This window comes from Prunus persica, chromosome G1, assembly GCF_000346465.2.
Source record: "Prunus persica cultivar Lovell chromosome G1, Prunus_persica_NCBIv2, whole genome shotgun sequence".
In the NCBI taxonomy this organism is placed as follows: Eukaryota; Viridiplantae; Streptophyta; class Magnoliopsida; order Rosales; family Rosaceae; genus Prunus; species Prunus persica.
Window position 1 is genome coordinate 37,442,529 of NC_034009.1, and position 27,186 is coordinate 37,469,714.

The window sequence follows — 27,186 nt, forward strand, 5'->3', positions numbered from 1 at the left end:
GCAAGGAATCCTGTCCGACCATTTAAAAAAAATCGCATTATAAAAAAAAGGGAGATTCACTATTATACCCAATATGGGGGCCCAAATTATAAAAATATCCTATATAAAATGGACTTTAGAAACACACCCAAAGCCCATTTACAACATAACAAAAAAGCTTTTAACTTCTTATAAATTACAAAACTGCCATCAATTTCTTAAAACAAACTCAACCCCAAAATCTCATAAAAATACCCAAAACACTCAATAGGGCATCAAAGTAATTTAATAATCAATATTAAATTCAATAAGGCCAGCTATCATTTTGTGGGTTTTTTTTGGGTTTGTTTATAGGAATTCAATTGTGTAGGGTTTATTTATAATATTAGTGCTAGAAATGGGTATATCACTAAATATCTCTAAAAAAAAATGGTGTGACTACGTGCCGCACAATCATTGCTCAAAAGACAAGCACATGATAGGAAGCTGATTGGTTGGATGCTCGGAGGACAGGCCACAGCCATCCAACAACTGCCATGCGTCGCATGTATGCATTTCCACGTGTCATACTTTGGCCGTGTGGGTCAGTTAACTTACAGGGGACTAATTTATAATTTCCAGAGGCTAAGCAGAAGATTAAGATTAATTAAACAAATGAATAGAATAATTAGATTGCTAACTCAATATGGTAATAGCTGGCCTTGTGCGATCCTCTCTGTGCAACACGTTTCCAATGGCACACCTTTCTCTTTCCTCTCTCTCCTCTGCTTCCTACTCACCTTCTTGTCCGCTAATTCACCGGCGAATCTTTGTGGTTGCTTCTAGAATCCAAGCTTCTTCTTCTTCTTCTTCATCAATCTCCAATTCGAATTCGACCCCCAAAGTCGTCGTGACCAGAGAGCGCGGCAAGAATGGCAAGCTCATCAGCTCTCTGGTATGCATTTCTCTCCGTCTCCGCCATTTTCGTTTTGAGTTTTTCTTGAGGTGCTGGAATTTAGCTGTTCCGATACACCGTTGCGTTCTCTTCGATTTCTAGGGTTCTAAATTTTGATTCTCTGTCGTTTTCGAAATCTTATCTTGTAAATACTCTGCATTTGTTATTAATTGATTTTGTCGAACTATGCAAATCGTTTTAAATGTTTATGCCAGCGAGTTGGCTTCGAATTGCCAGCGTAAGGTGTTTGATTAAATGTGAAAGTGATTGCCAGTGTGCGGCATTTTCTTTTTTTAGCATTTTAAATCTTTAATTTTTATGTTTTGGCATTTTCACTGATTTTCGAATTTCGATACTCTAATTTTCTCCTAGACTGAGACTGAGTTGTTTAAGTGTGAAAAATGGCTTTTCACACTTTAAATCAATAATCAGTAGCAGTAGCATTGCTTGGCTTTCTGGAATATCATATCCAGTAGACATATTTTTGGGCATCAAAACAATGCATATGTATACATTATTAATGTATGTGTTTATATTATGTACATGTATATATGTATGTATGTATGTATATATGTATGTATGCATGTTTCTATCTATGTATTAATATGTACTTGTAGCATATAGGTTGCTTTGGCTGATGAGATATTCAAATGTTGAGTACAGGCCAAGCAGGGAATCAGCTGTTTGGAGCTTCCCCTCATTCAGCATACACGGGGGCCTGATCTGGATAAACTTCCTACTGTATTAAGCGGTAACTTCTCCAACTTTATTCTTTATTTTTGTTTGTGATGTGAAGCAGTTTTGCACATAATGCCATCAGATTATATGATAAAAAGACCTTTCTTCACTATGACAACTTGCTGGAGTAGCTATTAATTACATAGCTTTTTCCTTCTGTCACTCAGTCTACTGCCTCATATTCTTATTAAACCCATTCTGTCCTTTTGCCCCAAACTTCAACTGCATCTTTCTTTCTCTTTTTCTCCGTTTTCCTCTTTTAAAGTTCTAGTCATGCTCAGCTAGCATAGTCCAAACAAATGTACTAACATTCTTCTTTTAATGGTCCTTGTTGGCAGCAGATACTACATTTGACTGGATTGTCATAACTTCTCCTGAAGCGGGTTCAGTCTTCTTAGAGGCATGGAAGTAAGGGATATAACTTAATAAACCAGAAAAGTCGCTAATTTTGCATTTAAAGACTTGTATTTTGTTTCTTTCTTGCTCAAATTTGACTTGAATTTGTCTTTGCTTTCAAATTTATAGTATGTCCAGAAGAAGTATGGAGAAAAGGCCTTTATAAATTTCCTTTTTAGTATAAACTTTGTTGATATTTTCTATTCTCCAAATTAATAGACTTTTCCCTGCTGTTGGCCTTTAGGGCAGCTGGAACTCCAAATGTTAAGGTAGGTGTCGTGGGGGCTGGTACAGCAAGCATTTTTGAGGAAGTAATACAGTCATCAAAACAATCCCTCAATGTTGCCTTTGTGCCATCAAAAGGTACTTTTTGCATATAGATTAGTGTAGGCAAGCATGTAATACCGTACAGAGTGTACTATTGCCTGTTATGCTTCCTTCAGTCATTGACAAGACCCAAGAAAGACAAACTTTATCTTAACACTTTTTGGAAAGCACTGAATACTATTTAAATCAAATTATAGATGGATTGGAGAATAAATATCCCCACAAAAAAAATTCTTGTGATGAAGCAACATTCTTCTAGCTTGCTGAGCTTGATTTTACTATCGTTTTCTTTTGTTCAATATATGACTCAATATTGTGGGTTATATTATTTTCTCGTTTTAGCTATTTTTGGATTCTAACCTTGGTTTTCTTTTGGGGCAACTGTAACTCCTCAGCAACAGGCAAGGTTTTGGCTTCAGAGCTTCCTAAGAATGGTAATAAAAAGTGCACTGTTTTATATCCTGCTTCGGCAAAGGCCAGCAATGAGATTGGTATGTGGAATGCTTCAATCTGTATACCCGCTGGTTGTGGTTTACAAGATTAGTGTTGTCACTTTTTTATTTTATTTTTATTATCCTTTTTCAACTTGGCCTATTTGTTTCAGAGGAAGGCCTGTCCAATCGTGGATTTGAGGTGACGAGGCTAAATACGTACACAACGGTATGATAACTTATCTTCGGCATGCAATTGTGGACCTCCTTATATTGGTTTTAAGTAATCATCTATAATTTATATTGTTGTATAAAGGTTTCAAAAATTTGTTCTTATTGGTTAGTAAATACATATTTCATTTCTGTATGTTTATTGTCATCAATTGGTCATCTTTTCTATGTGTTACTGTTGAATTTCATCAAAGATAATTGCTCTTTCCAGGTTTTTTAAATTTATTTTAGGGATTATAGTTGTCTGCTGTAAATGTTAATACATCATTGATACTCATTAGGCGTCCCCGCTCCTGCTTCTCAATCATTGCCTCACTCTGGTCTAATGTGGACATGTGGACTTTGTTATGTTTGTCTGAACCTTTTTATTGTAGGTTGCAGGTCTGCAGTTGTATGGTATATTAACACTAATTGTACTTGTGATAGCTAATGATTTATTTCAGTTAGAACTTAGAAAATGATTTTGGATATTTTCTTCTAGGCCCCTGTTCATAATGTCGATCAAATGGTTTTGAAGCTGGCACTTTCGGCCCCTGTCATTGCAGTTGCTTCTCCTTCTGCCATTCGGTGAGTAACTCGTTACTTGTTTGTCTTATGACATGTGGACTGGTTTCTCTGAGCTATCATGTCAGTGGATAGACAACTTAATCTGAGCTTGTCTCCATTGCAACAGTGCCTGGGTCAATCTTATTTCAGAGTTAGAGCAATGGAACAATTCAGTTGCCTGTATTGGTGAGACAACTGCTAAGGCTGCTAAGAAATTAGGCTTGAGAAATGTTTACTACCCAGCAGACCCAGGTCTTGAAGGGTAATATGAACTTTTCTAACCTTTTCTTATATACTATTATTACCACAACACTAGTTTGCATTATATAACAGTGTCAGTCATACAATTTAATTTGATATTCCTGAAGACTTTCAGTAGCCTTTTCTTCTAAGTTTGGATTTCCTTATATATAATTCTTCCCCCCGATAATTTTTTAACAAATTTTTGTTAAATTTTTGGATGACAGATGGGTGGGTAGCATCATTGAAGCGTTGCAAGCAAATGTCTGTCTGTAAACTTGTAAGCATTGTATTTTTTACAGGTAGATTTTTGCTTGTACTAATTTTAGTAACCTGCATCTCCTTTTTTCCTGTGGGCATATAGTAGATTACATGAACAGTGCGTCTCCAGTTTTCTCCCAGGCCCATGAAGGCTGACAAGGAGATGGTGTAGAATTGAGGCAGCACGAAGAACAAACACACGGATAGCGAAATTTCACAATTTCTGCATAAACCAGCTGCAAAGCAAGCATTTAATATTCTGCAAGCAGCAGGACAGAAAGAGGTGGAGATATTTAACACCCCAGAGGGACCATATTCATTCGGCAGACAGAGCTTCCTCTAAGCGGCCTGTGAAAAGGCTGTTGGGATCAAATGTGGAAGAGAAAGCTTGTTCTCTTAGATGTATAATTCGTTATTTAAATAAAAGGTAGGGAATTCTTTCTCTAGCTTTGTACATTTTTTATTATTCTTACAGTGAAAGCTCATTTTATGAGAGTTCTTTTCATTTTTATCTTATGTCACACACTTTAACAGCCGTAACGATGCTGATGAATGAAGGATAGATTAGAGTGATTTATAACTATTTTTATTCTCGAGCTTCAATTATTGAATAAGAATTGAAAACAGGATTTACAGATCAAGCACTGTTGAACCCTTGGAAATAAATTAAATACATAGATATTCAAATAATGTTGAGGATAATTAAATAATTGAGTACTCTTAAGAGGAAGGAAGAAGCTTCCCCTTGAGGAAAGATGAGATCAAGGTAAGCGCTCTCTGTGGTTGATAGCTGGGAACCATGTGCCCAGCTCCCCTCACTGTGGCAAATGTCAACCCTTTGTACCTAATCACATATCCTCCAACCTGCATCCCAACCAACGTTGATCATGAGAAGAAAAAAAACCCCAATAAAATTCAACGTATCGTCACAGAGAGAGAGAGAGAGAGAGAGAGAGAGAGAGAGAGAGAGAGAGAGAGAGAGAGAGAGAGGATGTAGGGTGAATTTATCCATTACCTCGCCATCAGAGTACCATGGCCGCCATGAAGTCCTGAGCTGCAGCTTAAGGTTGTTTATGGAGTATCTGGAAGATGTGACTGGTACTCTCCCATCAGTGTCTCCACTGTAAGTTAGCATACAACCATGCATTTTCAAAAATTTGTGGATGAAAATAATATGCTGAAAGGGGTTTTGATTATAATTAAAAGCTTGACCAATTCAAGTCTCTCTCACCTATATATCCAAAAACTTATCCCACTGGCTGTGAGCTGCTTTATTGTGGGTAGAACAGACACTGGGCTGTCCGTCCATCCAATATTACTACAGATAATGCAGAGAAAAAGAAAAAGGGTTAGAAATTCCGAACCTGTTTTTTCAGCTCGTATATCATTTGAGAGGATCCAACTATAGAAAAACAGATCCTCAATGGAAATCAATTTAGGCATACCCGCAAGCTGACCAATTCGTAGCTTTAACATGAAGAGCTGATTGCACTTGAACAAGATTTAGATACGACTCCACATAATTACTAGAGCATGGATCAAAATGATGAACCTGAACATGTAAATAAAACCATTACAAAAGGCTCTGTTTTTACTGTAACTGGGAAGCTCTCTGGTTTTAAAACCAAAACCATAATTTGTTTGTTAGAGACTTACGGAACCAGTTGAGACAGATTTGGATTCTGATTTTCTGCAGAGGGGAGCGTAGATGTTGTAAATGTCAATGTTATCGTCTCCAAGTTCGCGCTCTGATCGGAGTTGATATTTAAGACATATGTCGGAGGGTTTATCGGAAGCAAAGTCAGCACAATGCTTGTGTATTGCTGCATGAGTTTCGTCAGAGTTCAAAGCATGTGTCCACAAGTAATCATAAACTCCCATTTCACCGTCATAATCATCCACCCAAGGATTCCCAATCTGCATAATTAGCAATTAAACACATCAACTTATTAATTAATCTTTGAGGTTAATTAATCAAGTATTATATATATATACTCACTGCAATGCCTTTGAGATTGATAATTTTTGTTTGATTGTTGATTTTGTTTTGTGAGAGAACGGTGTGAGCAAGTTGAGGCACATAATGGCCAGCATAGCTCTCTCCAGCGATGAAGAAGTCTCTGGTTTTATACTGAGGAAACCTCTCCAGCCAGTTTACAAGAAATGTGTAGGAGTCCTTTGCCGTTTGCTTGTCACCCACGCTTTCGTAGTCAGATGATGTGTTGGAATATGAGAACCCAACTCCTGCTGGAGACTCCAAGAAAATCACATTTGCCACTGCCCCCCATGCAATTTAATCTCACTGCTGATTAGTACTAAACTCTAAAGTGCAGAGATTAATTTGAGATTAGAACATGAAATGCATTCCTTACCCTTGTTCCAAGCGTAGTCATTACGGTATAGCGTCTTGTTATCACTGCTGACCCTGAACGGTCCAAGTTCTTCCATGGCTCCATATCCAAGCGACGAGCATCCTGGTCCTGCATTAAGTACACAATAGTCCAGTTTAATCCGAGCCACCAAATGTAGCATATAACTTTGATTGAAAGGTATATAAATAATGTACCATATATATTCAGAGCAGAGGAGAATTTTAATTAATAGTTTTAGGATGTATATTATTTACCTCCATTTAACCATAACACTAGAGGTTTGGTTGAAGAATTATGGGGTGACTCTACAAAGTAGTAGAACAAAGCTCTCCCAGCTCTAGGGTCCACAGTAACGTAGCCTGCATATTGATCAAAGTTTACTCCTTCAGCTGGTTGACCTGGCAAAGCTTCAATTTTATCAGCTTCCTTCAACCCATGTTGGGGGCCAACGTACACCGGAGAAAAAGAGTCCTCTACATCATCTAAGCCAACCCACGATTTACGATCAGGAGGAGGATTAGTCCCAGATTTGCGAGACTTAATCAACTTATTGAGGTTGTTAATTTGGTGATTAGCATTGCATGATACGGTGAGCAGGGCTAATTGGTAGCAAGAGAGGAGCAGCAAACATGTGTTGGCAGTGAAAGTTTCATGTTGATATAATTTTTGGTGGAATATTAAGTACTGAAACCAAGCTTGGGATGAGAATTTATACAAAAAAATTGAGATTTGACGAGTGAATTTATTGCCAGGATTATTATGAAATGAATCCATTTGGATATGGAAGGATTGAAAGAATTTGAGATTTGACGAGTGAATTTATTGCCAGGGTTATTATGAAAACACTGCATATTATATATTACATAGATACTGTGACCTTTTTTTTATAATTGTTTTTCCCCGATTTTTGTTTATTGAGAAGAGCAGTTTAGAGCATTATCTATTACTATGAGGTCACTATCCGAGTCTCTATTGTACCCTTTTGAGTTTTTACTTTTTCAGAGTTATTACCCGTATAAAAAGTTTAGAATTTTCACGTTTAATACTCGTATTGTATACGTACGTAAGTATTTTTCATGTTTAATACACTTGTTTTTTACAAAATTATCAATAATACACACAAAATTCAGGTATTATACACAAAATACTCATATATTATTGAATACAAATAAAATTTATAAAAATATTTAAATACTAATTAGTCACTAAGTAAATAATAATTAAAACATAACTACTAATTAAAGTAATTAAAAACAAGAAATTCATAATATGCTATTCAATGGGTATAGCCGGGCGGCTATACTGTTGAAATATTCTATTTATAGCGTATAGCCGCGCGGCTATACTTGTTTCACAAACAGGCCCTAGGCGCTGCCCCCTTTGTTTTCTTTGAACAAAATCGTATAGCCGCGGCCCGGAATTTTTTTAATTAAAAAGAGTATCGCCGTGCGGCTGTACTGAGGGCTTTTTAAAAAAAAATTCTTTTTAATAAATTGTATAGCCGCACGGCGATAATCTTTACATAAAAACTGTGATATTTTTTCTTATTATGGGGTTTCCCCCATTTTTACACTTGTTTTATGTTTAATACACTTGTCCTTTTACAGAATTTTCAATAATACACACAAAATTCAGGTATTATACACAAAATACTCATATACTCGTTTCACCAAAAAAACTCGCGCTATGCGTTCGGCGCTGGCGGGTCCCTTTTAAAAAAATAGTATGGCCGAGCAGCTATACTCCCAATTTTTTATATATAAAAAATAAAGTATAGTCGGTCAGCTGTACAGGGGTCTTTTTTAAAAAAAATCTTTTTTGTAAATCTTATAGCTGTGTGGCTATACTCTTTACATAGAAACTATCTTTTTTTATATTTTTATTGTTATTGTTTTCCTCCCTTTTTTGTTTCTTGACAATAGTAGTTTAGAGAATTCTGCGTTACTATTAGGCAATTACCTGAGTCTCCATTGTTTTCTTTTGAGTTTTTACTTTTATAGAGTTATTACCTGTATAAAGAATTTACCATTTTCACTTTTAATACTCGTATCGTACACGTACTTTAATATTTTTCATGTTTAATACACTTATTTTTTACAAAATTATCAATAATACAAACAAAATTCACGTACTATACACAAAATACTCACATATTATTGAATAAAAATATTTAAAATACTAATTATTCACTAAGTAAATAATAATTAAAACATAACTACTAATTGAAAAGAGAAATTCAAATTCAATGGGTATAGCTGCACGGCTACACGTTTAAAAAATCTTCTATTTACATAGTATAGCCGGACGGCTATGCTTTTTTATTCAAAAATAGTATAGCCGCCCGGCGATACTCCTATTTTTTTATATATAAAAACAGTATAGTTGTCCGGCTGTACTGGGGATTTTTTTAAAAAAATCTTTTTTATAAATAGTACAGCTGCGCTACTGTGATCTTTTTTATATATATTATTTTTCTCCCATTTTTGTTTATCGATAAGAGTAGTTTAGAGCATTACGCATTACTGTTCAGCCATTGCCCGAGTCTCCATTGTCCCCTTTTGAGTTTTTTCTTTTCCAGAGTTATTACCCGTATAAAGAATTGAGCATTTCACATTTAATACTCGTATTGTACATGTATGTATGTATTTTTCATATTTAATACACTTATTTCTTACAAAATTTTCAATAGTACACACAAAATACTCACATATTATTGAATAAAAATAAAAATAATAAAAATATTTAAATACTAATTATTCACTAAGTAAATAATAATAATAAAAATATAATTACTAATTAAAATAATTAAAAAAGAGAAATTGAGATTATGCTATTGGCTATACCCTCGAAATATTCTATTTATAATGTGCACGTTTTTTTTGTTTTTTTAATGTGCAACATAATTCACTCTTTTTTATTTTTTTAATGTGCACGTTTTTTTGTTTTTTTAATGTGCAACATAATTCACTCTTTTTTATTTTTTTAATGTGCACGTTTCACACCATTATCAGTCAATTATCATGTCTTTTTTTTTTTGGGATTAAATCATTTGTGCATTTTCAGTATGATGCCAATAGGAAAAATATGAAACATCTTCATCCAATCCAACCCAAATTTTAGATTATATATATATATATATATATATGTTCTTCTGGGTCATTATCATTAATTAACTTCAATTATTGAGTAGGAATTTCAATAGGGGTTACAAATCAAATACTTTTGAATGCTTCGGTTAAATATAAATATATCTGAATATATTCAGATAATTAATATGGGAATTAACAGCATGTAATCGGGGTTTGATTTAATTTAGGAGGTAGGAGGAAGCTTCCCCTGAAGGAAAGATGAGATGAAGGTGAGTGCTCGCTGTGGTTGATAGCTGGGAACCATATGCCCAGCTCCCCTTATCGTTGCAAATGTCAACCCTTTGTACCCAGCAACATATCCTCCAACCTGCCACAGTGCCACCCAACACCATAAGGAAAATGTATCAATCTTATTTTCAATTTGATATATAAGTGATTTTATTTGTACCGCATTTACTTGTCATTTTATTAATAAAATATGTAACTGTAATTACCTCTGTATTCGAATACCACGGCCGCCATGTAGTTTGCAGAGGCAATTTTAAGGTGCTTAAGGCGTATCTAGAAGATGTGAATGGTACTCTTCCATCATTGTCTCCGCTGTAATTGTATTTATGTTAAGTAATTACAACTAACATGTTCATCCATGCATGCATTTTTCAAAGGGAATTGGATCATGAAATTAGATTAATAAATTCAAGGCTTTTTTCCCTCACCTATATATCCATAAACTTATCCCGCTTGCTATGAGCTGCTTAATTGTGGGTAGCATTGTCGTTGGGCTGTCCGTCCATCCAACACCACTAATATATACACAATGCATGAAGAAAAAAGAAGAAGGATTAAATAAATATTCTAACAAAATGATAAAAATATAAACCTTCTGATCTTAATCAAACAGTAATTAAATTATATACCCGCAAGCCGACCAATTTGTAGGTTTGACATGAAGAGCTGCTTGCACCTCCACAAGATTTAGATAGGTGTCCACATAATAATCAGAGCATGGATCAAATCCATTAACCTGCATAATCCAAATTAATCATCTCTAAGCTTAATTAACTCATTCTAATCCATAACTGGGAAATTAAGCTCTAGCTAGCTAGAGACTTACAGAACCAGTGCTACTTGAGGGAGATTTGGCTTGTGATATCTTGCAAAGGGGAGCATAGATGTTGTAAATATCAACATTTCCAGCCTCGTCCCCTGCTTGGTTTTGATATTTATCACATGAGCTGGAAGAATTATCAGAAGCAAAGTCACAATATTTGTGTATCCCTGCATTGGTCTCGTCAGAGTTCAAAGCATGCGACCACAAATAATCATAAATACCCAGTTGACCCGTGCTGTCGTCGATCCAAGCATTTCCAATCTGCAAATTAATTAACTTAATTATAATACATCAATTGACAAATGAAGAACAGAGAAAATAATTAATTAAGTACTTACTGCAATGCCTTTGAGGTTGATAATATTTGTTTGGTTTGTGGCTTTGTTGTGTTGGAGAATGGTGGAGGCAAGCTGAGGAACGTAATGGCCGGCATAGCTCTCTCCAGTGATGAAGAAATCTCTGGTTTTGTATTGGGGAAATCTCTCCAGCCAGTTTATGAGAAACTTGTAGGAGTCTTGGGCTGTTCTCTTGTCACCCACGTTTTCATAGTCAGATGTTGTGTTTGAATATGAGAACCCAACTCCTGCTGGAGACTCCAAGAACAGCACATTTGCCACTGCCACATGTTTTTTTTTTTTTGGTTCTTGAAATTAGTCTTAAAAGTTCTCTAAAATTGTATTACAAAAGTTTGCACATGCTTATTATATATGTAATTAAGCTGGTTAATTACCGTGGTTCCAAGCATATTCGTTCTGGAATAGGGTCTTTCTATCACTGTTCACTCTGAAGGGTCCAAGTTCTTCCATGGCTCCATATCCGAATGACGAACATCCTGGTCCTGTACACAACACATATCATCCTATATTATAGCATGTGAATTGGTAACAACAGTGTTTCAGCACCATATAATCATTTTTTTTCAATTTTAGAATTTTCTTCATAATGATTATGAATTCATCACAATTTCACGGTCCAATTGTCATTAGGAGTTCATAACTACATACCAAATTAGCCCAAGTGACTAAGACAAGAACAATTGGAATTGGTCAATGTTGAATGGTTCTTCTAGTTGATGATTGTTAATTTATTTGTTTGTGTATAAGTGCGTGTCTCTCAGGTGCTATATTTTCCTCAACAAATGAAATGGTATGCCCACAAGAAAGTGGGAAGATGCTATATGACACATTAGATGGCTGAAAACCATTGAAGCCAACATATCCAATAGTAACAGTTGTTATTTCAAACCCTATAGAATCTGCAGGACAATAAATCTCTTCATTTCAGTGGTGGTGGAAATCCAGAATTTTAGCACTCAACATGTTTGAAAAGCAAATACAAAGGGGACTGTTTGGTGATCATGTGAGATTGGAAAATTCTTGCAAGTGTCGGGCCCTCTCTTTGTGCACCTACCTACCTACTTGGCTGTAAAGCCCCATGCATCATTCTTTATGTTTTCTGGGGGACCCTAGACTTTGAGCATGCACTTGCTTTGCTTCTATCAATGGCCGTTGCCTGTTGCTTTGCTTTCTATCAGTTGATGATAACGATCGATGGCTAACCGACAAACCGAATATATATGAATAGTCTAGGTCGATTAATCATAGATAGTAGTTGTGGCTGTTTTCGAATGTTCTTTTTCCTTCAAATATATTATCGATCCATTTGTTGTTTTCCTTAGAAAACTATAAGACTTGCTCCCAGTGGTTGTATAGTATGTTTCTAAAGATATATTTTTTTTAGGAAAAATTAATTGAAAAGTAGTTTATGTATGTATGAAGTAATCAGATATTCCTTGAAACAGGCATGAGAATTTTTTTTTTATCTGTATAAGATAATGTAATTTAATGCTTAGATAAAGGATATTTTATGCTGTCGACTCGCATGCCAATTTAAATTACACACATTCATTAATTAACTAAAGCTTTATTTGGCAATGCTTGGAATTGCGACAACATAACATATTAGATAATTCTATGGGCTGTTTAACAAGATAAATTTTTCTATGTATAAATGTCTTCGTGCGTGTTCAGTGTGTGCATGCATTCTAAATTCCTTAGGTACAATGATGAGATGCTGAAAATATACATGCTACTACATAAGGTTTGGTTGCAATTCAAGAATCATATACATATAACTAAAATTGTATGTAAAACTTACCTCCATTTAACCACAGAACCAATGGTTTAGTTGAAGAATTCTGAGGCGACTCTACAAAGTAATAAAACAGTGCTCTTCCAGCCTGAGGGTCCACCGTAACATAGCCTCCGTACTGATCAAAGTCTACTCCTTGAGGCTGGCCTGGCAAAGCACCAATCTTATCAGCTTCCTTCAACCCATCATGGGTTCCAACATACAAAGCAGAAACTTGGCCATCTGCAAAATCCAAGCTCTCCCATGACTTGGGATGAGGAGGGTTTGCAGATTTACGAGACCTGAGCAACTTGTTGAGGTTTTCGATTTGGTTGGCGTTGCATGATATGATGAGGAAGGCTAACAGGCAGCCAAGCAGCAGTGAAAGCTTCATGGTCTTTTAGTTTTTTGCTGCTTGAATATACGAAAGGCCTGTTTTTTTAGTATTTATAGGACAAATTAAAAGTCGAGAGCTGAAACCTTGGGATGGGATGGGATGAGAATTCTAAGCCGTTATGGACAAAATGCAGCGTGTAATTTAACGTCTGTTTGGCTCTGACGTGTAAGCTTTGGCCGTGCTGTCATTGTCTCTGGAAAGACTTTTCTTTGGATATATGCCCATCAAACTATGCATCTAGCCTAGAATATTAGCCAAGTAAACAATCCGGCTTGCTCCAACTTTCTTTCTTCTTCTTTTTTTAAAGCACTTTTTTGTTGGCAAGGGAGAGCTTGAGGCGAATTACCTAATCAATATTCGCCTAATTAAGCAAGTTACCCCTAATTAAGCTTAAAATATAATTTATTATACTTTTTATGTTCCAAAAGTACCCCTAATTAGAGTTTTATCTGTATTAAATGTTGGTAATTTCCTCGATTTATCGTGTTGATTTCTTTCCTCTCTTAAATTTGGAATTTATTGCAAATTTGACTACTCACACATTAATTTGTTTTAAATTTCAAAATGTTTGGCACATTCGATATATAGCACACACAAATATATATTGTTGGGTAAGTACTGCACACACAAATATTTCTATGCGCCTTACACAAATTATTTATTTATCATCTAATTACCATCCCTTTTTTCTAGGAAAATTGTACCTATTATGAAATAATAGGATAATGTACTTAATACAAATTTATAAATTCTTCGAATTGTCTATCTAATAGGTTAATGTAATAATGTACTTAATTTTTCTTAAGAATAATGTACCTATATTTTGCTTATAGACAAAGCACCTAGATTTTGCTTATAGATAATGTACCTTGTTAAAAAAAAATACATAAGTATGTATCTATCTATTTACCTATCTTGTATTAGATATGTAGGTAAATTATTTTTTGCATGTACCTATTTTTTTCCAATATACAATTACCTAATCAATATTCTTTTAGTCAAAAAGAATAATTTGTTTTAGGTATATATTATAATTTATTTAATATTGTTATATTTAGGTAGTATATTAGGCCATCTCCAACTATGGGCCATATGCCAAATATAGCCCTAAAATAATGCAATACCCATCTCTAACCATGGACTAAAAAATATTTTGGCCAAATTTAGAAGGCCACATTTGGCCCTTTAGCCCTCCAACCAGGCCAATTGTAGCCTAGCTTTGGCCTAGGCTAAATTTTGTCATGCATGTGCTTTTGAAGAAGAGAAATTATCAAGTGTGGGCAAGATGACGAAACATCTTGTGCAAATGCATCCAATAGCTAATATTAAAGGTGCGCTGATATCATCAATAACGTCAGCTAACTGTTAGGTTTTTATTTTTATTTTTTAAATAGTCTTTTTAAATGTTATTATCAACGTATACGTGTCATATATGAAATATTGTCTCTAAATAGTAGTTTAATTAAATTAAACAATGCATAGTTGTGGAGTGTATGAGTATTGTACCATATGAAATGTATGAAATTTGTTGCCATTCACATCATATTGAAAGTGTTCAACCCATTTTTAGTCTTTTTTAAACTTTCAATATGATGTGAATGGCAACAAATTTAGAACACTTTCAACCAACCAAAATTAGATAAAAATCACAATTGACAACTTAGCTTCACATTATTGATCAGAGGGACATTGCCTATAATAGGTTTTACATATCATCAAGTCTGAAACTTGGATTATTATTATTTATTCAATTTCATCAATACAATCAACTGTGTATAGATCTCCTCCAGAAAAGTGAAAACTAAACACCACTAGACTAAACGATCATTGACAAGTGATGCTTACAACAATGTCACGTGGCAGCGGAAAATGATTTTCTCTGGGAATTAGTAGACGGAAGGAGGAAGCTTTCCCTCAAGGAAAGATGAGATCAAGGTGAGTGCTCGTTGAGGTTGGTTGCTGGGAACCATGATCCCAGCTCCCCTCACAGTAGCAAACGTCAACCCTTCGTACCCAACCACATATCCTCCAACCTGCATTGCCATATACACCGACATGAATACCGTGAGGAAATTAAGTGCGTGCCTGTGCCCCTCACTCATATATGAATTAATTACTTGCTAGCCCCTCTGTATATGAATCAAATATTAATTACCTCTCTACTATTAGAGTACCATGGCCTCCATGGAGTCTTGATGGGTAAGTTGAGGATGTGCAGGGCGTATCTAGAAGATGTGACTGAGAAGAACCCATCGGTGTCTCCACTGTAATTAAACTAATTAATTAGTTACCTTAATTATGAATTAATTTACCATATGCATAATATTATTGTAATCTAATTCATGTTTGTTAAATTAAATATATACAGCCAGCCATGCATGGAGTTTCTGAGCTTAATGAATCCAAGGCGCCTCACCTATATATCCAAAAACTTATCCCGCTTTGTATGATCTGTTGTATTGTGGGTAGCATGGTGTCTGGGCTGTCCGTCCAATCAGTATCACTAGAGACCAAAACAAAACAAACAAACAGAAAAAAAAAAAAAGGGGGGGTTACTTCTTAGATATATATATATATATATTCCAATGTTTTATATAAATTTCGAATAATATATATATACCTGCAAGCTGACCACGTTGTAGGTTTAACATGAAGAGCTGCCTGCACCTCGGGAAGGTTTAGATAGGCCTCGACATAGATGTCGGAGCATGGATCAAAATCATCAACCTGATAATGTAGACACATGCATGATGCATCGTATAATTGATATCTTGCTCGATTCATATATAATTAATTCTATTTATACAAGCCCCAATTTGCTCTAATGGAGTAACAATATTATTGCATATAGGATTACAATAAATTAATATTTTCTTCTGTTCCTTCCTGCAGTATAATATGTATATTATTTTGTTGAAATCAGGTTTGGAGACTTACAGAAGCAGTTGAGACAGATTTGGGTTGTGAATCTTGTGATGTTTTGCAAATTGGAGCGTAGATGTTGGAAAGATCAATATCCTCCCCAACCTCCTCGAATCCTTGTTGCAGATATTCACCACACACCTTGGATTGCTTACCTCCGAAGTCAGTAAGGTTACAATATTTATGTATCCCTGCATTGGTTTCGTCAGAGTTCAAAGCATGTGTCCAGAAATTATCAAAAAGGGCCAGTAGAGCGGTGTTAAGATCGATCCAAGGATTCCCAATCTGCAAATACAAAATACCCATGCATGAACACACGACTGTAAACATAGCAATGTTCTCTTGTCACCACCGCACAACACCGTCTTGTTAAAGAACAAATACAGTCTGGTTCTCTTGTAACACATATTTTCTCTATAGGTACAATGAAAAAAAAAAAATCAGCAATTAATCAAGTACTCACAGCAACTCCTTTGAGATTGATTTTTGTTTGGTTTGTGATGTTGTTGTTGGAGAGAATGATGTAAGCAAGTTCAGGTGCGTAATGACCAGCATAGCTCTCTCCAGTGATGAAGAAATCACTGTCTTTGTATTGAGGAAATCTCTCCAGCCAGTTCACAAGAAATGCATAAGAGTCCTGGGCCGTGATCTCATCACCCACGGTGTGGTAGTCAGACGATTTGTTCGAATACGAAAACCCAGTTCCTAATGGAGTCTCCAAGAAGAGGACGTTTGCCGCTGCCATGCATTTTTAATGGAAATTAATTAAGAACTTGTATTGATTAATTAATTAATTAGAGACTAATTAAGTTGCACATAATTTAAATTATTACCGTTGTTCCAAGCATAATCATTAGGAATTAGAGTCTTGTTATCGTTGCCGACTCTGAATGGTCCCAGTTCTTGTAAGGCTCCATATCCAAAAGCCGAGCATCCTTCAGGTCCTGTAATCAGTTGTAATTAATTAAGTTAATTAAACTATTTTTTTCATAATAATAATAAATATAGTATTGTTATTTACCTCCATGTAACGATAGCACCAGAGGATTGCTTGAAGAATTATTTGCCTCGACAAAGTAATAGAACAAAGCTCTCCCAGCTGTAGGGTCCACAGTAACATAGCCTGCATATTGATTGAAATTTACTTCTCCGGCTGGTTGCCCTGGCAAAGCCTCAATCTTATCAGCCTCCATTAACCCTTCTTGGGAGCCAACGTACACAGGAGAATATAAGCCATCCCATGATTTAGGGTTTCCAGCAGATTTGCGAGACTTAATCAACTTTTTAATGAGGTTGTTAGTTTGGTAATTAGCATTGCATGATATGCTAGAGATAGAGAGGAGCAACAAACATGCAAGCAAGGAAAGCTTCATCTTTCAAGTCCTTGCTTACAGTAATGAATGCTAATTAGAATTTATAGACCTAATCTGAAACTTGGGACGAGATTACTTAGGCGTTTGGTTGTATAATTAACTGATAATTAATACAGCATTGTCTCAAAAGAGAATGAAATTTTGTAATTCTTTGGATTGGTTGGAAAAGTTGACCCATATCCAGCCTGGACTAATACAGAAATTAATAGTTAAATAAACAATGCGACGACATGAACAATCTATGATACCAAGCATTGTAAACAGGCTGCAAGGCCTCGAATCTCATCTGTTTGTTTTGAGTGTGTGTACAACTATTATAAACCCATTTACTTTATGTTGTTGTTCAATATTCCTTGCACAAGAGAATTTGTGGTTCAAAGGCCCGTTTGGTTCGCGAAAAGAATTTAAAGAGATGTCATTTTTTAAAGAATGAGAAATGAAAGATTTTTTATTCTTCTCATATTTGATGATGCTGAGAAAGTAATAAGAAAATACCACTTTACTTTCTTTCTCATGTTTAATTTGTGTAGGAATAGAAAACAAACTTTGTTTAGTTTTCCAATTATAGCCCAATTAGAAATATGAAATAAACAAAACAAAACCAAAAAAGAATACCAAGAGTGATAAAATTGTATTTCTAAATTGTTAATGGGGACAAATTGGCCATGAAAAAAGATTAATACTTGTCTTGATTTTTCATGGGCATGAAAAATGAAACTCAAGGGGGATGGAGGGTTTCATTTTCCCTCATCTTCTCCTTTGTGTCAGGAAATCATTTCCTATGTCTGGACTAGACTTACTAAACATGAGAAATCATTGATTTTCCATTCCCAAGCCCAATTTTCCCATAAACCAAACACACCCCAAATGCCATGGCATATCTCCTAATATTCCTCCAACAGACAAATTATCTCAATTCCATTTTTGCTTTATGCTAGGCCAAAACAAGTTTTCTTATATTATTATATAAGTTTAGTTGACTAGTTTCTAATCAGAAATGCTATAATGAGGGGATTTAGGGTCAGGGGTTCAATCCCACTATCCAATTGAGAATGCAACAACTTCTGCTTTCAAATTGAAACCCAAGAACTGGCTGACCTATAAAATTATTTTTTGGGTTATTTTAGTACTTTTCGACTAAAAATAGTTTTTAACCACTTCAACTACAAACTCTTTACTTGAAAGTAAATTTTTTATTAACAACTTTGATGTGCCTCTAATAATTTGGACTGAAAGTAGAGCCCATAATTTGCCGACTCATACATTCTGGGCCAATTCTACCTTAGATTGTAATCAACAAGCCTGCTAACAAGTTGGACCACAGATTTATTCATGAGATACAAAGTTGGACCCAACAATTCAATCACTACACCTAACACTCACAAGAAGATTTTCCAAGTTCACCTGAATTAATTGCTCCAATGTAAAACCAATTCGTTTTACTTCATCGACAATGACTAAGTTTGGGTTTGGAATTTGGAGAGAAGAGAAGTGGTATGAACAGAATCAAACAGGGACCAGCACTCCTGGTTTGAGCTGGCAAAACCCAAAAAGAAAAAAAAAACCATAGAAGCTGAAAATGACAAGTCCATGAAACCTTGAACAACCTCTCAATTCTCCGTTTGTTTTACATGCAGCATTGTCTCATTTCCCGTCTTCCATGAGAAATCATTGCAAATCTTTCACAAGCAAGAAGCCAAAAGCTAAACCTAAATATAATTCACTTCTTTTTTATTAATTTGTATATTGTAGAAGGTAAAACGTCTGTTTTAACATGTGAGATTGGGTTTCCTAATGTCCCCTCAAGCATTAGCAATACACAAACAGATAAAATATAACATATAACAAAAATATCACCAACTTTCACTGTAACGAATGGAAAAATACGTCTCTCTTACATTCTTGCCAATATCTCTTACATTCTTGCCAATAGCAATGTGACGTATGTATAAGTTTTTCTTTTTGTGTTTTTGATGAATTATTTTTATATGTGTCAAACTGTGATTCACAAGAAGAAGACGAGCAGTACACTCATGGAGATATGTTATGTCCTGTAATTAAAAAGACAAAGTTAATTATGTAGATTAAAAGGATGCAAAAATGGTCCGGCTAGCTGGCAAACTTTTGTCCTGTGAGAGCTATGAACAGAACCCAGTGGACATTATTTTTACCCTAGTGTGAAAAGCAGACCAAATCTTACACTTTATATTCTGTTACTTTGCTGTAACTTGTAAGATCTTGAGCTTTATTATCCAATAATCCAATAATGGAGATTTCTTGCTTGTTGGTGTCCCTTCAGCTGGTCTAAGAGTGGACCCTTTTCTATAGGAGACAGCCAAACAGCAATTTGACCTCAAATTAAAAACAAGCAAGGAGGAGAGCCCCAAGCCAAAGTAGCCTAGCTTTGATTCTAATATGGTGGACCTAAAAACATGGACTTTTTAACAATTTTTCTTCTTTTTTTTCTCTTCACTTTTTGTTTTGGCCAGATATGCATCTAAAAAAAGACCCCAGAAACCCATGGCATGTATGTGCAGGGTAAAACAGAGGCCCCAGCTACCCAAAGCCCACACCCAGCTTTAGACCAACATTCCATGATTATATGTATGCCATTTATTTCCTAAATTTTTTGGATGATCAATTTCTTGAACTGTGTAAGTAAGAGCTCTTACATTTTTGTCAATAGCAGTGTGACATATTTTGATGAATTATTTTTGCATATGTGTCAAACTGTGATTCGCATGAATGAGGAGTATCTCCTTACAGAGAAGGAAATGAGGCAAACAGTACCCTTTCCAAAGAAAAATGATATTTTGCTCTTGGCATAAATTCATGTTCCCAACATCCGAGAACAATTGGGTAGGTTAGATTAATTTCATAATTGCTTAAATGAAAATGTGTCGGTCAAATTATATGGTAAAAACTACAGAAACTATAAGAGAGAAGAAAAGGAATTAGATGAAAGCTACAAGCTCTCTGGATAGGCCTCAATCAACTTCAGTACTAATCAAAGTCCCCCACACTGAAAAGCTCTAAAAAAGCAGATAAAAAATAAGCACTTTAAAAAAAAGTTGGACAAGAAACAAACATGGCTGAGTAGATGGCTTTTGCGCAAGAAATGACTTGTGGGGGTTGGCTTGCATATAAAAGGCCATCAGCTTCTGCAACCATTGGAAGACCTCCCAATCAAGATGATCAACTATTTTTGGCATATGTTTTATATCGGATTATGACTAAAACCCCTTCTTCAGTTTTCACTAAACTTTATAATAACAGTAATTTTCATTTAATTAGACAGGTTCTTGTTGTATTAAGCAGCTGTTTATGTGTGTCTGATCTGATGCAGAATCTAATGCTCAACAATTATAAATTTATAATATTTCCTTCCTCCCACTAGCATTTTCCACATTTTGTTTATGGGTTGGTCAAACTGAAAATCAATACATATGATTTGGATTAACGTGCATGGAAGTAGAATATGAAGATGGAACAGCAGCAAATCTATTATAGCTAGTGACACAAATTCATAAAATAAAAAAAGCTCCCAATTAAATTACTTTGGTAATTTGAGATGCCTCAAAGCAACCTCAACCAAAGAATTAATTAATTTTAAGCCAGGTTTTCAACCTTTAGTTACTTACTTCCACATTGCAATCATGTTGAACCCACTTGATTCAATTATTTATAGATTGATTAATTTGATTGAATGATGAAGCCTACCACTCGAAAATGACATTTACTTGACCATAATTTGAACGAAAAGTGTCCGCTTAAACATAACTTTTTATCAAATTTTAACTATCCATACTTTAAAAAAGTTTAGCTCAGTGGAAAAGGACTTTAATTTGCAGATCATAAGTCTCATATTCGAATCCCCATAACATTATCATTATGTGTGTGAGAAAAATCTCTCTCCCCTTTAATTTAAACTATTCCCTGTACTCATCAACTTTTTCCACCTACGTACATTTTCTGGAAAGACTGTTTACCAACTTCTTCCGGAAATCCAGAAGAAAAGAAAAAGACTCAATTACGAATGTTTTGCACACGAAAGTAAAAATAATTTGCACACGAAAGGTAGCCGATCCCAGTTCTTCTGAGCTGTTTCACTTTTACTGGTCCTCCTACTACTCCTACACCAAAATGACGAAACTACCCTCACACGAATTGTGGCCTAAGGTCATTTCACAATAATTAGCCGTTAATCTAATCTCATAATTAAGTGAAGCATTAAAATAGGCCTCGTCGTCAGTCACCACCCCGTGTTTTGCTTGCTTGGGATCACTCTCACGTGGCTGTGGTGCTGTGTCCATATCTTCTGGTTTTTCTTTTTCTTTTTCTAAGTGTTGGACCATTTCTTTGGATTTCTTTTTTCTTTTTCTAATTCACCATCTGTTGGGATTTTTTTCTTTTGTTTCTTTTTTTTTTAATAAAAAAATGTTTAGATGAGGGAGAGGCTACCTTACGGATTTAATTATTTTATTTTTCCAGAATGTGTCATTTTGCTTGCACTCACATATTTGTAAGTGTAATTTCCATCCCCATCAACATCATGATTCATGACAGCTTCCTTTCAGCACACCCCTTCCAATATTCCATGTGTGTATGATCATCTCCTATATCACAATCCAAACCATTATTATTATTATTATTTATTTATTTTTTATGTTAATATATACTCATAGATAATTAAGAAGATTAATGATGATTTGACCCCATCTCTTCATCTTTTATTTGTAAATGGTAACAAGAAGAAAAGTACGAATGAAATCTTGAATGGTTCAATGCAAGCAATCAAGGAGGAGTGTTCATATTTGATTTGTTTTTCATAATCAATTGAAAACCCATTTTAGCTAGTTGGCTAACATGTGAATTGGGCAGCTTTTGCCTTCAAATAAACACCCCCACAGCCCTTATTTAATGCATCCACCTCATATACTTCTCACTTGAATTTTAGAACCAAGAAATAAATCCCATATATTTTTTCTCAGTCAACTTCATCACCTCCTTGTTAATATGAAGAACATAAATAAATACAAACCTTTGATTTTAATATTTTGGTAACACAATTTATGTCTCCCATTGAATTTTTTTTTCCCATTTAATTTTGATACTTGTAGCATCATTCAGGGGTATTTTCGGAAATACAACCAAAAAAAAAAGAGAAAAAAAAAGAAGAGGTAAACAGGGGAAAGAAGAAGATGTAAAAGCAGCAGAGTCGGTGCTACGTTGCAGGAGCTTAAAAGAGAAAGGTGCACGTTGGTTCATGATGACGCAAACAAGTGAGCACCAAAGTATTAGTGCGTGTGCTGTGCTTTGCTTGTAGCTCTGTACGGCTCCACATTGCGCTTGCCCTTTAATCTTTATGCACATCCAAACCCAATTCACCTTTCACTAAAGCCTCTCTCTCTCTCTCTGTGAGTCTTGAGATGAAGCTTTTATAAATCAAGCGGTGTGGAAGATAGAGATTAGACAAAGAGAAAACGATCCAGTTTGTGTTTTAGTACTGTATATTTATAGGTGGACTTGCTTTTCATTCAGTTTTGCATATTCGAAAGCATCCCAGCTCAAAGTCCCGAGCTCTTGTTAATGGGTTTGGTTCGTTTTGCATTTTGCTTCACCATGAACGAGGAAAGCAGGGATTGGACTGTTTGGTGCCATTGAACTTTGTCTTGGGTTTGTTGAAAGGAATGAACTTTTCTTCTGTAAAAGGGTCTGAATCTCAACTCTATTTATAGCAATTCAACGAAGTGTCTTAATTGAATTTGCCCACTTCAAAGTCTGTTTCTTTCATGAATTTAATGAAGTTCTTGGATTAAGTAACATTGGTTTGATCACAAAATCACAAATTTTGCAGATATTAAAAGAAGTACAAAGAAGATGAATACCAGAGTGAAGACAAGGCTGCAGTCTATGAAGCCTCCTCTGAAGAACGAAAAAGTAATCTTACTTTGAACTCTGAGCCAAGCTAAGCTATGTGCTTTTGACATTTTTTTAATCATAGTTTTCGAAAAACGGTTTTCACTGTGAGAGGAGCCTATCCCATATTGCCATGGAGCGCATAATTATTTCCATTTGAGCTAGCTTTAACCGTTTTCACCACAAAATATGGCTTCAAATTCGATGAGGAGGCTCCCAAAATTCTTAAATTGCTGGCATCTTTGGATAGATTTCCGAGATGGGGTCTTCCATTTCAATCTGAGTAATTGTTTATCTCCATTCTTTTTCTCAATTTTGGTTATTCGCTTAACTGTGACCATCCCCTGTTTCACAAAATTTTCTCAGGAAGGTAAATTGTTTTGTTGCCCAATTCTTCGTTGTCCCTACAGGAGACATTAAAGTTAGCTTCTTTGTTTCATTTTCATTATGGGTTATAAATTTCACTGATTTCCCATTAGTTCTTCTCTTCTCTTCTCTTCTCTTCTCTTCCCAGTAGACTATTTTCTTGTGGAAGCTAATTGTTGTATATATTTAAAGGAGAAGGTAAAAATGCAAGGGAGTAAGCTAAGGGATACCGCAAAAACAATCACCAATGGACGAGGTTCACGGAGAGAGAGAAAATTGGCTTTACAACAAGACGTATGTTTGAATTTTTTATTTTTATTTTTTAAGTTTTTGTGATTTCATATCCTTTCTATCTTCTATTGATTATTGAGTATAACTTTCTAATTTTCTTAGGTTGATAAGCTGAAGAAGAAGCTTAGACATGAAGAGAATGTACACAGAGCTTTGCAGAGGGCATTTACTAGACCCTTGGGAGCTCTACCTCGTCTACCTCCTTATCTGCCTCCTTATGTTAGTAATTCACTATAATTTTTCATATAAATATAAATTCATGGAAACTATGAATTTATGTCAATGCTCTTGAAAATCGCAGTTTAAGAAAGTAACTTGAACTAATGAAGTTAGAGGAGTTGAAGGTAATTTCAAATTTTCATTGACACTTTGAAACTCTGTAGACATTGGAGCTTCTAGCCGAGGTGGCTGTTCTGGAAGAGGAGGTGGTTCGGCTAGAAGAACAGCTAGTGCATTTTAGGAAGGATTTGTATCAGGAAGCTGTCAACATATCAACCTCCAAGAGGAAAATGGAAACCTCAGCTGATTTGTGTGATTCATACCCCATAAAGAATCCCAAACAGGAGCAACCCAAATCTCAAGCTCAAAAAGCAAACAAATCGACCAATGCCACAGAGAAGCATTGGCCATCCCCTTCTGGTAAGCTATAGGTTCAACCTAATTAGCTGTAAAATCCCTTGTCCATTTCTAGTGTTAGAAAATTTGGAGCAGGCCATGAAATTCTTAATGTTCTTTGTTGCAATTTCAGATGATAAGCAGGGGAAAGAGAACCAATCTTCTAACAATTCTACAAAGAAGAACAACGAGAAATCTTTGATCCATAAAGCTCAGGTTAGGACTCCAGTGAAGAGACCTCCAATTGATCACAAAACAGCAGAAAAGCGTTCAGATCCTCAGAAACTACAGGTACATACTAAAATTACCACATTTTCATCAAGTTACTCAAACTCATTTCAGTGTCATTAACATGGTTTCTTTTGTGTCTTATGTTCAGTTAGAATATAGAGTCATGGACCAAGAAAGTGCACAAGTACCAGACAAAGCGATGTCAGGAGATGAAAGTCCCAACAAAATTTCTGAAAACATTCTGAAATGCTTGTCAAGCATTCTCATGAGAATGAGTTCAGCAAAGGGCTCTGCCGAAAGTTTACCTTCCTTCTCAACATTAGCAGCTCAAGAAAATAATGAACCAAAAGAATCTTGGGATCCTTATGCTATTTGTTCCGAATTTGGACGAAGAGATATCGGTCCATATAAGCAATTACATGCAATTGAAGCTGAAACTATTAATCCAAACCAAACAGCAAATGCTTTGTTCCTACTCCGAAGATTGAAGTAAGTTTTCTGTTCTCAATGTTCGGTTGGTTTTCCACCTTTTGTATGATATGATGATAATTCTAAGAGTTAAAGTCATTTCATTGGCTGAATTCTCAGGCTACTGCTCCGAAAACTTGCGTCTGTAAATTTACAACATCTCAGTCATCAGGAGAAGCTTGCATTCTGGATCAATATCTACAATTCCTGCATGATGAATGTATGTAAATAGTTTATGTTCTTTGTATATTCCATTATTTGCCTTTCTTAAGGAATTATTTCATCTGCTGCTCTTCTACAATACTGCAGGCATTCTTAGAGCACGGAATACCTGAGAGTCCTGAGATAATTGTTGCACTCATGCAGAAGGTATGGAATATCCAAGATCCTTGAGTTCTGTTTATAATTACAAATACAATTTTTCACAAATTCCATTTATATGTATAAAGCAAGTGATTAAAAATACTTCTGCTGGTCAATAATTCATACTGTTGTATTTCTTCTTACTCAGGCAACAATAAATGTTGGAGGACACTTGTTAAATGCAATAACGATTGAACACTTTATCTTGAGACTGCCTTATCACTCAAAATATGTAAGTAGTGTCAAATTGTATACACACAGATTTTTATTCTGGTTTTTTTCTTTTTTTTCTTTTCCTTTTGTTTAAATTTGGGGGAGTGGGGATGGGCAAGCATGAAAGGAGAGGATTTCTCATCAAAATTTTAACTCCTGACCAGACCTTATCCAAGGGTACAAAAAATGATGAGAAGACAGCAAGAAGCATTTTTGGATTGGAATTATCTGAACCTTTGGTCACCTTTGCACTATCATGTGGAAGCTGGTCGTCCCCTGCTGTAAGTTTACACATGGAATAAAAAAAACTGTATTTGTACAAATTTCTTCACAGGTTCAAAGTTCCAAGCAACTGACATCAGTAATAAATGGTCTTCTGCCAAATGTAGGTGAGAGTGTATACTGCATCCCAAGTTGAGAATGAACTGGAAGTGGCAAAAAGAGAGTACTTACAAGCTGCAGTTGGAATTTCATCAACTAAATTTGCAATTCCAAAACTCTTGAACTGGTATCTGCCTGATTTTGCAAAGGACATAGAGTCACTGCTGGACTGGATCTGCCTTCAGCTACCAAGTGAACTGGGAAAAGACGCAATTAAGCTGCTTGAAAGAGGGAAAAATGAGCCTCTTTCACAGGTGGTTCAAATTATACCTTATGAGTTCAGTTTTAGGTACCTCCTGTCCACATGATCAAGTTTTTGCCCTCTCTGCAAGTTATTGTTTTAAATGATTGTAAGGGTGTTGGGGGTTGATTTTGTACATAGCTATAGACATATATCAAAATTACATGAATAATATCTGCTCTCTTGTAACTTGTAAGTAATCATGAGAGCAATGCATTGGGTTTATATCAAAAGCATCGCCTATGATCGTAAGAGACTTGTTGCTTAAGTAGTCAAAAGTATTTACTTTTACTCTTGACGTCCTGTGTGTCCATGCTCAAGAATTTTCATCGGAAACAAGTGGGGTAAGTGGTCCTTACCATTTGTCACTTTCACGGCATGGATCTATAGCCACATCAAAGTAAAGAACAAACCCTGCTTTTCAAGGTCGAGGGGTCACTGCCAAAAGCATAAAAATGACAAGCCTGCAACTTTCCAACCACTCATACAAAGTTAAACTATCTTCATCTAACCCTAATTAAACAAGTTAATCATGTTTAAACAAGATTTTCTGTTGCTGTTAATTTAAAGGCTTGGAGATTATATGTTGTGTCTTCTCTGCTGAAAAGGACTTTAGTATGG

At 35.4% G+C, this 27,186-nt stretch overlaps 4 protein-coding genes across 11 annotated transcripts; 2 read left to right on the plus strand and 2 right to left on the minus strand.

Annotated features, from left to right (window-relative positions):
- LOC18788790 (uroporphyrinogen-III synthase, chloroplastic) lies at positions 636-4,665 on the plus strand. 8 transcript variants are annotated; one of them, XM_020554720.1, is made up of 10 exons: positions 636-913; positions 1,577-1,664; positions 1,990-2,059; positions 2,292-2,410; positions 2,770-2,865; positions 2,979-3,034; positions 3,518-3,603; positions 3,710-3,844; positions 4,050-4,124; positions 4,214-4,665. In XM_020554720.1, exons 1-9 carry the CDS (start codon positions 665-667, stop codon positions 4,096-4,098), a joined length of 948 nt encoding a protein of 315 aa, XP_020410309.1. In that variant the 5' UTR covers positions 636-664; the 3' UTR covers positions 4,099-4,124; positions 4,214-4,665. The 8 variants fall into 8 exon arrangements, with proteins under 8 accessions (XP_020410309.1, XP_020410310.1, XP_020410308.1 ...); XM_020554721.1 differs by having other exon boundaries at positions 4,050-4,102; positions 4,187-4,665; XM_020554719.1 differs by having other exon boundaries at positions 4,050-4,102; positions 4,190-4,665.
- LOC18789421 (putative serine carboxypeptidase-like 23) lies at positions 4,211-7,305 on the minus strand. The gene is made up of 8 exons (XM_020554718.1): positions 6,710-7,305; positions 6,456-6,563; positions 6,083-6,360; positions 5,740-6,000; positions 5,529-5,635; positions 5,315-5,401; positions 5,099-5,204; positions 4,211-4,947 (listed from the first exon to the last, which is right to left on the minus strand). The coding sequence occupies exons 1-8, from the start codon at positions 7,227-7,229 to the stop codon at positions 4,804-4,806; spliced, it is 1,611 nt and encodes a 536-aa protein (XP_020410307.1). The 5' UTR covers positions 7,230-7,305; the 3' UTR covers positions 4,211-4,803.
- On the minus strand, positions 9,600-17,366 carry LOC18791207. The gene is made up of 16 exons (XM_020557605.1): positions 17,126-17,366; positions 16,938-17,048; positions 16,568-16,842; positions 16,120-16,389; positions 15,803-15,909; positions 15,599-15,685; positions 15,338-15,446; positions 15,078-15,215; positions 12,813-13,182; positions 11,386-11,493; positions 10,994-11,271; positions 10,659-10,916; positions 10,462-10,568; positions 10,261-10,347; positions 10,039-10,144; positions 9,600-9,911 (listed from the first exon to the last, which is right to left on the minus strand). Exons 1-16 carry the CDS (start codon positions 17,295-17,297, stop codon positions 9,768-9,770), a joined length of 2,727 nt encoding a protein of 908 aa, XP_020413194.1. The 5' UTR covers positions 17,298-17,366; the 3' UTR covers positions 9,600-9,767.
- On the plus strand, positions 22,570-26,817 carry LOC18791272. Its single transcript, XM_020555898.1, has 12 exons — positions 22,570-23,190; positions 23,335-23,417; positions 23,955-24,056; positions 24,156-24,272; positions 24,437-24,692; positions 24,802-24,959; positions 25,048-25,388; positions 25,488-25,587; positions 25,677-25,736; positions 25,879-25,962; positions 26,108-26,224; positions 26,333-26,817. The coding sequence occupies exons 2-12, from the start codon at positions 23,358-23,360 to the stop codon at positions 26,630-26,632; spliced, it is 1,695 nt and encodes a 564-aa protein (XP_020411487.1). The 5' UTR covers positions 22,570-23,190; positions 23,335-23,357; the 3' UTR covers positions 26,633-26,817.

Excerpts from the sequence above, each read along its gene's own strand:
- LOC18788790 (XM_020554720.1), top strand. The coding sequence starts at position 665 with ATGGTAATAGCTGGCCTTGTGCGATCCTCTCTGTGCAACACGTTTCCA. Across the intron at positions 2,411-2,769 it reads TGCCTTTGTGCCATCAAAAG|CAACAGGCAAGGTTTTGGCT; the intron begins GTACTTTTTGCA and ends GTAACTCCTCAG. Across the intron at positions 2,866-2,978 it reads AAAGGCCAGCAATGAGATTG|AGGAAGGCCTGTCCAATCGT; the intron begins GTATGTGGAATG and ends TATTTGTTTCAG.
- LOC18789421 (XM_020554718.1), bottom strand. The coding sequence starts at position 7,229 with ATGGATTCATTTCATAATAATCCTGGCAATAAATTCACTCGTCAAATC. Across the intron at positions 5,402-5,528 it reads ACGAATTGGTCAGCTTGCGG|TAATATTGGATGGACGGACA; the intron begins GTATGCCTAAAT and ends CATTATCTGTAG. Across the intron at positions 4,948-5,098 it reads CATGGTACTCTGATGGCGAG|GTTGGAGGATATGTGATTAG; the intron begins GTAATGGATAAA and ends GTTGGGATGCAG.
- LOC18791207 (XM_020557605.1), bottom strand. The coding sequence starts at position 17,297 with ATGGAGGCTGATAAGATTGAGGCTTTGCCAGGGCAACCAGCCGGAGAA. Across the intron at positions 15,447-15,598 it reads ATAAGTTTTTGGATATATAG|TGGAGACACCGATGGGTTCT; the intron begins GTGAGGCGCCTT and ends GTTTAATTACAG. Across the intron at positions 10,145-10,260 it reads ATAAGTTTATGGATATATAG|CGGAGACAATGATGGAAGAG; the intron begins GTGAGGGAAAAA and ends ATACAATTACAG.
- LOC18791272 (XM_020555898.1), top strand. The coding sequence starts at position 23,358 with ATGAATACCAGAGTGAAGACAAGGCTGCAGTCTATGAAGCCTCCTCTG. Across the intron at positions 23,418-23,954 it reads CTCCTCTGAAGAACGAAAAA|GAGAAGGTAAAAATGCAAGG; the intron begins GTAATCTTACTT and ends ATATATTTAAAG. Across the intron at positions 25,963-26,107 it reads TGCCTTATCACTCAAAATAT|ACCTTATCCAAGGGTACAAA; the intron begins GTAAGTAGTGTC and ends ACTCCTGACCAG.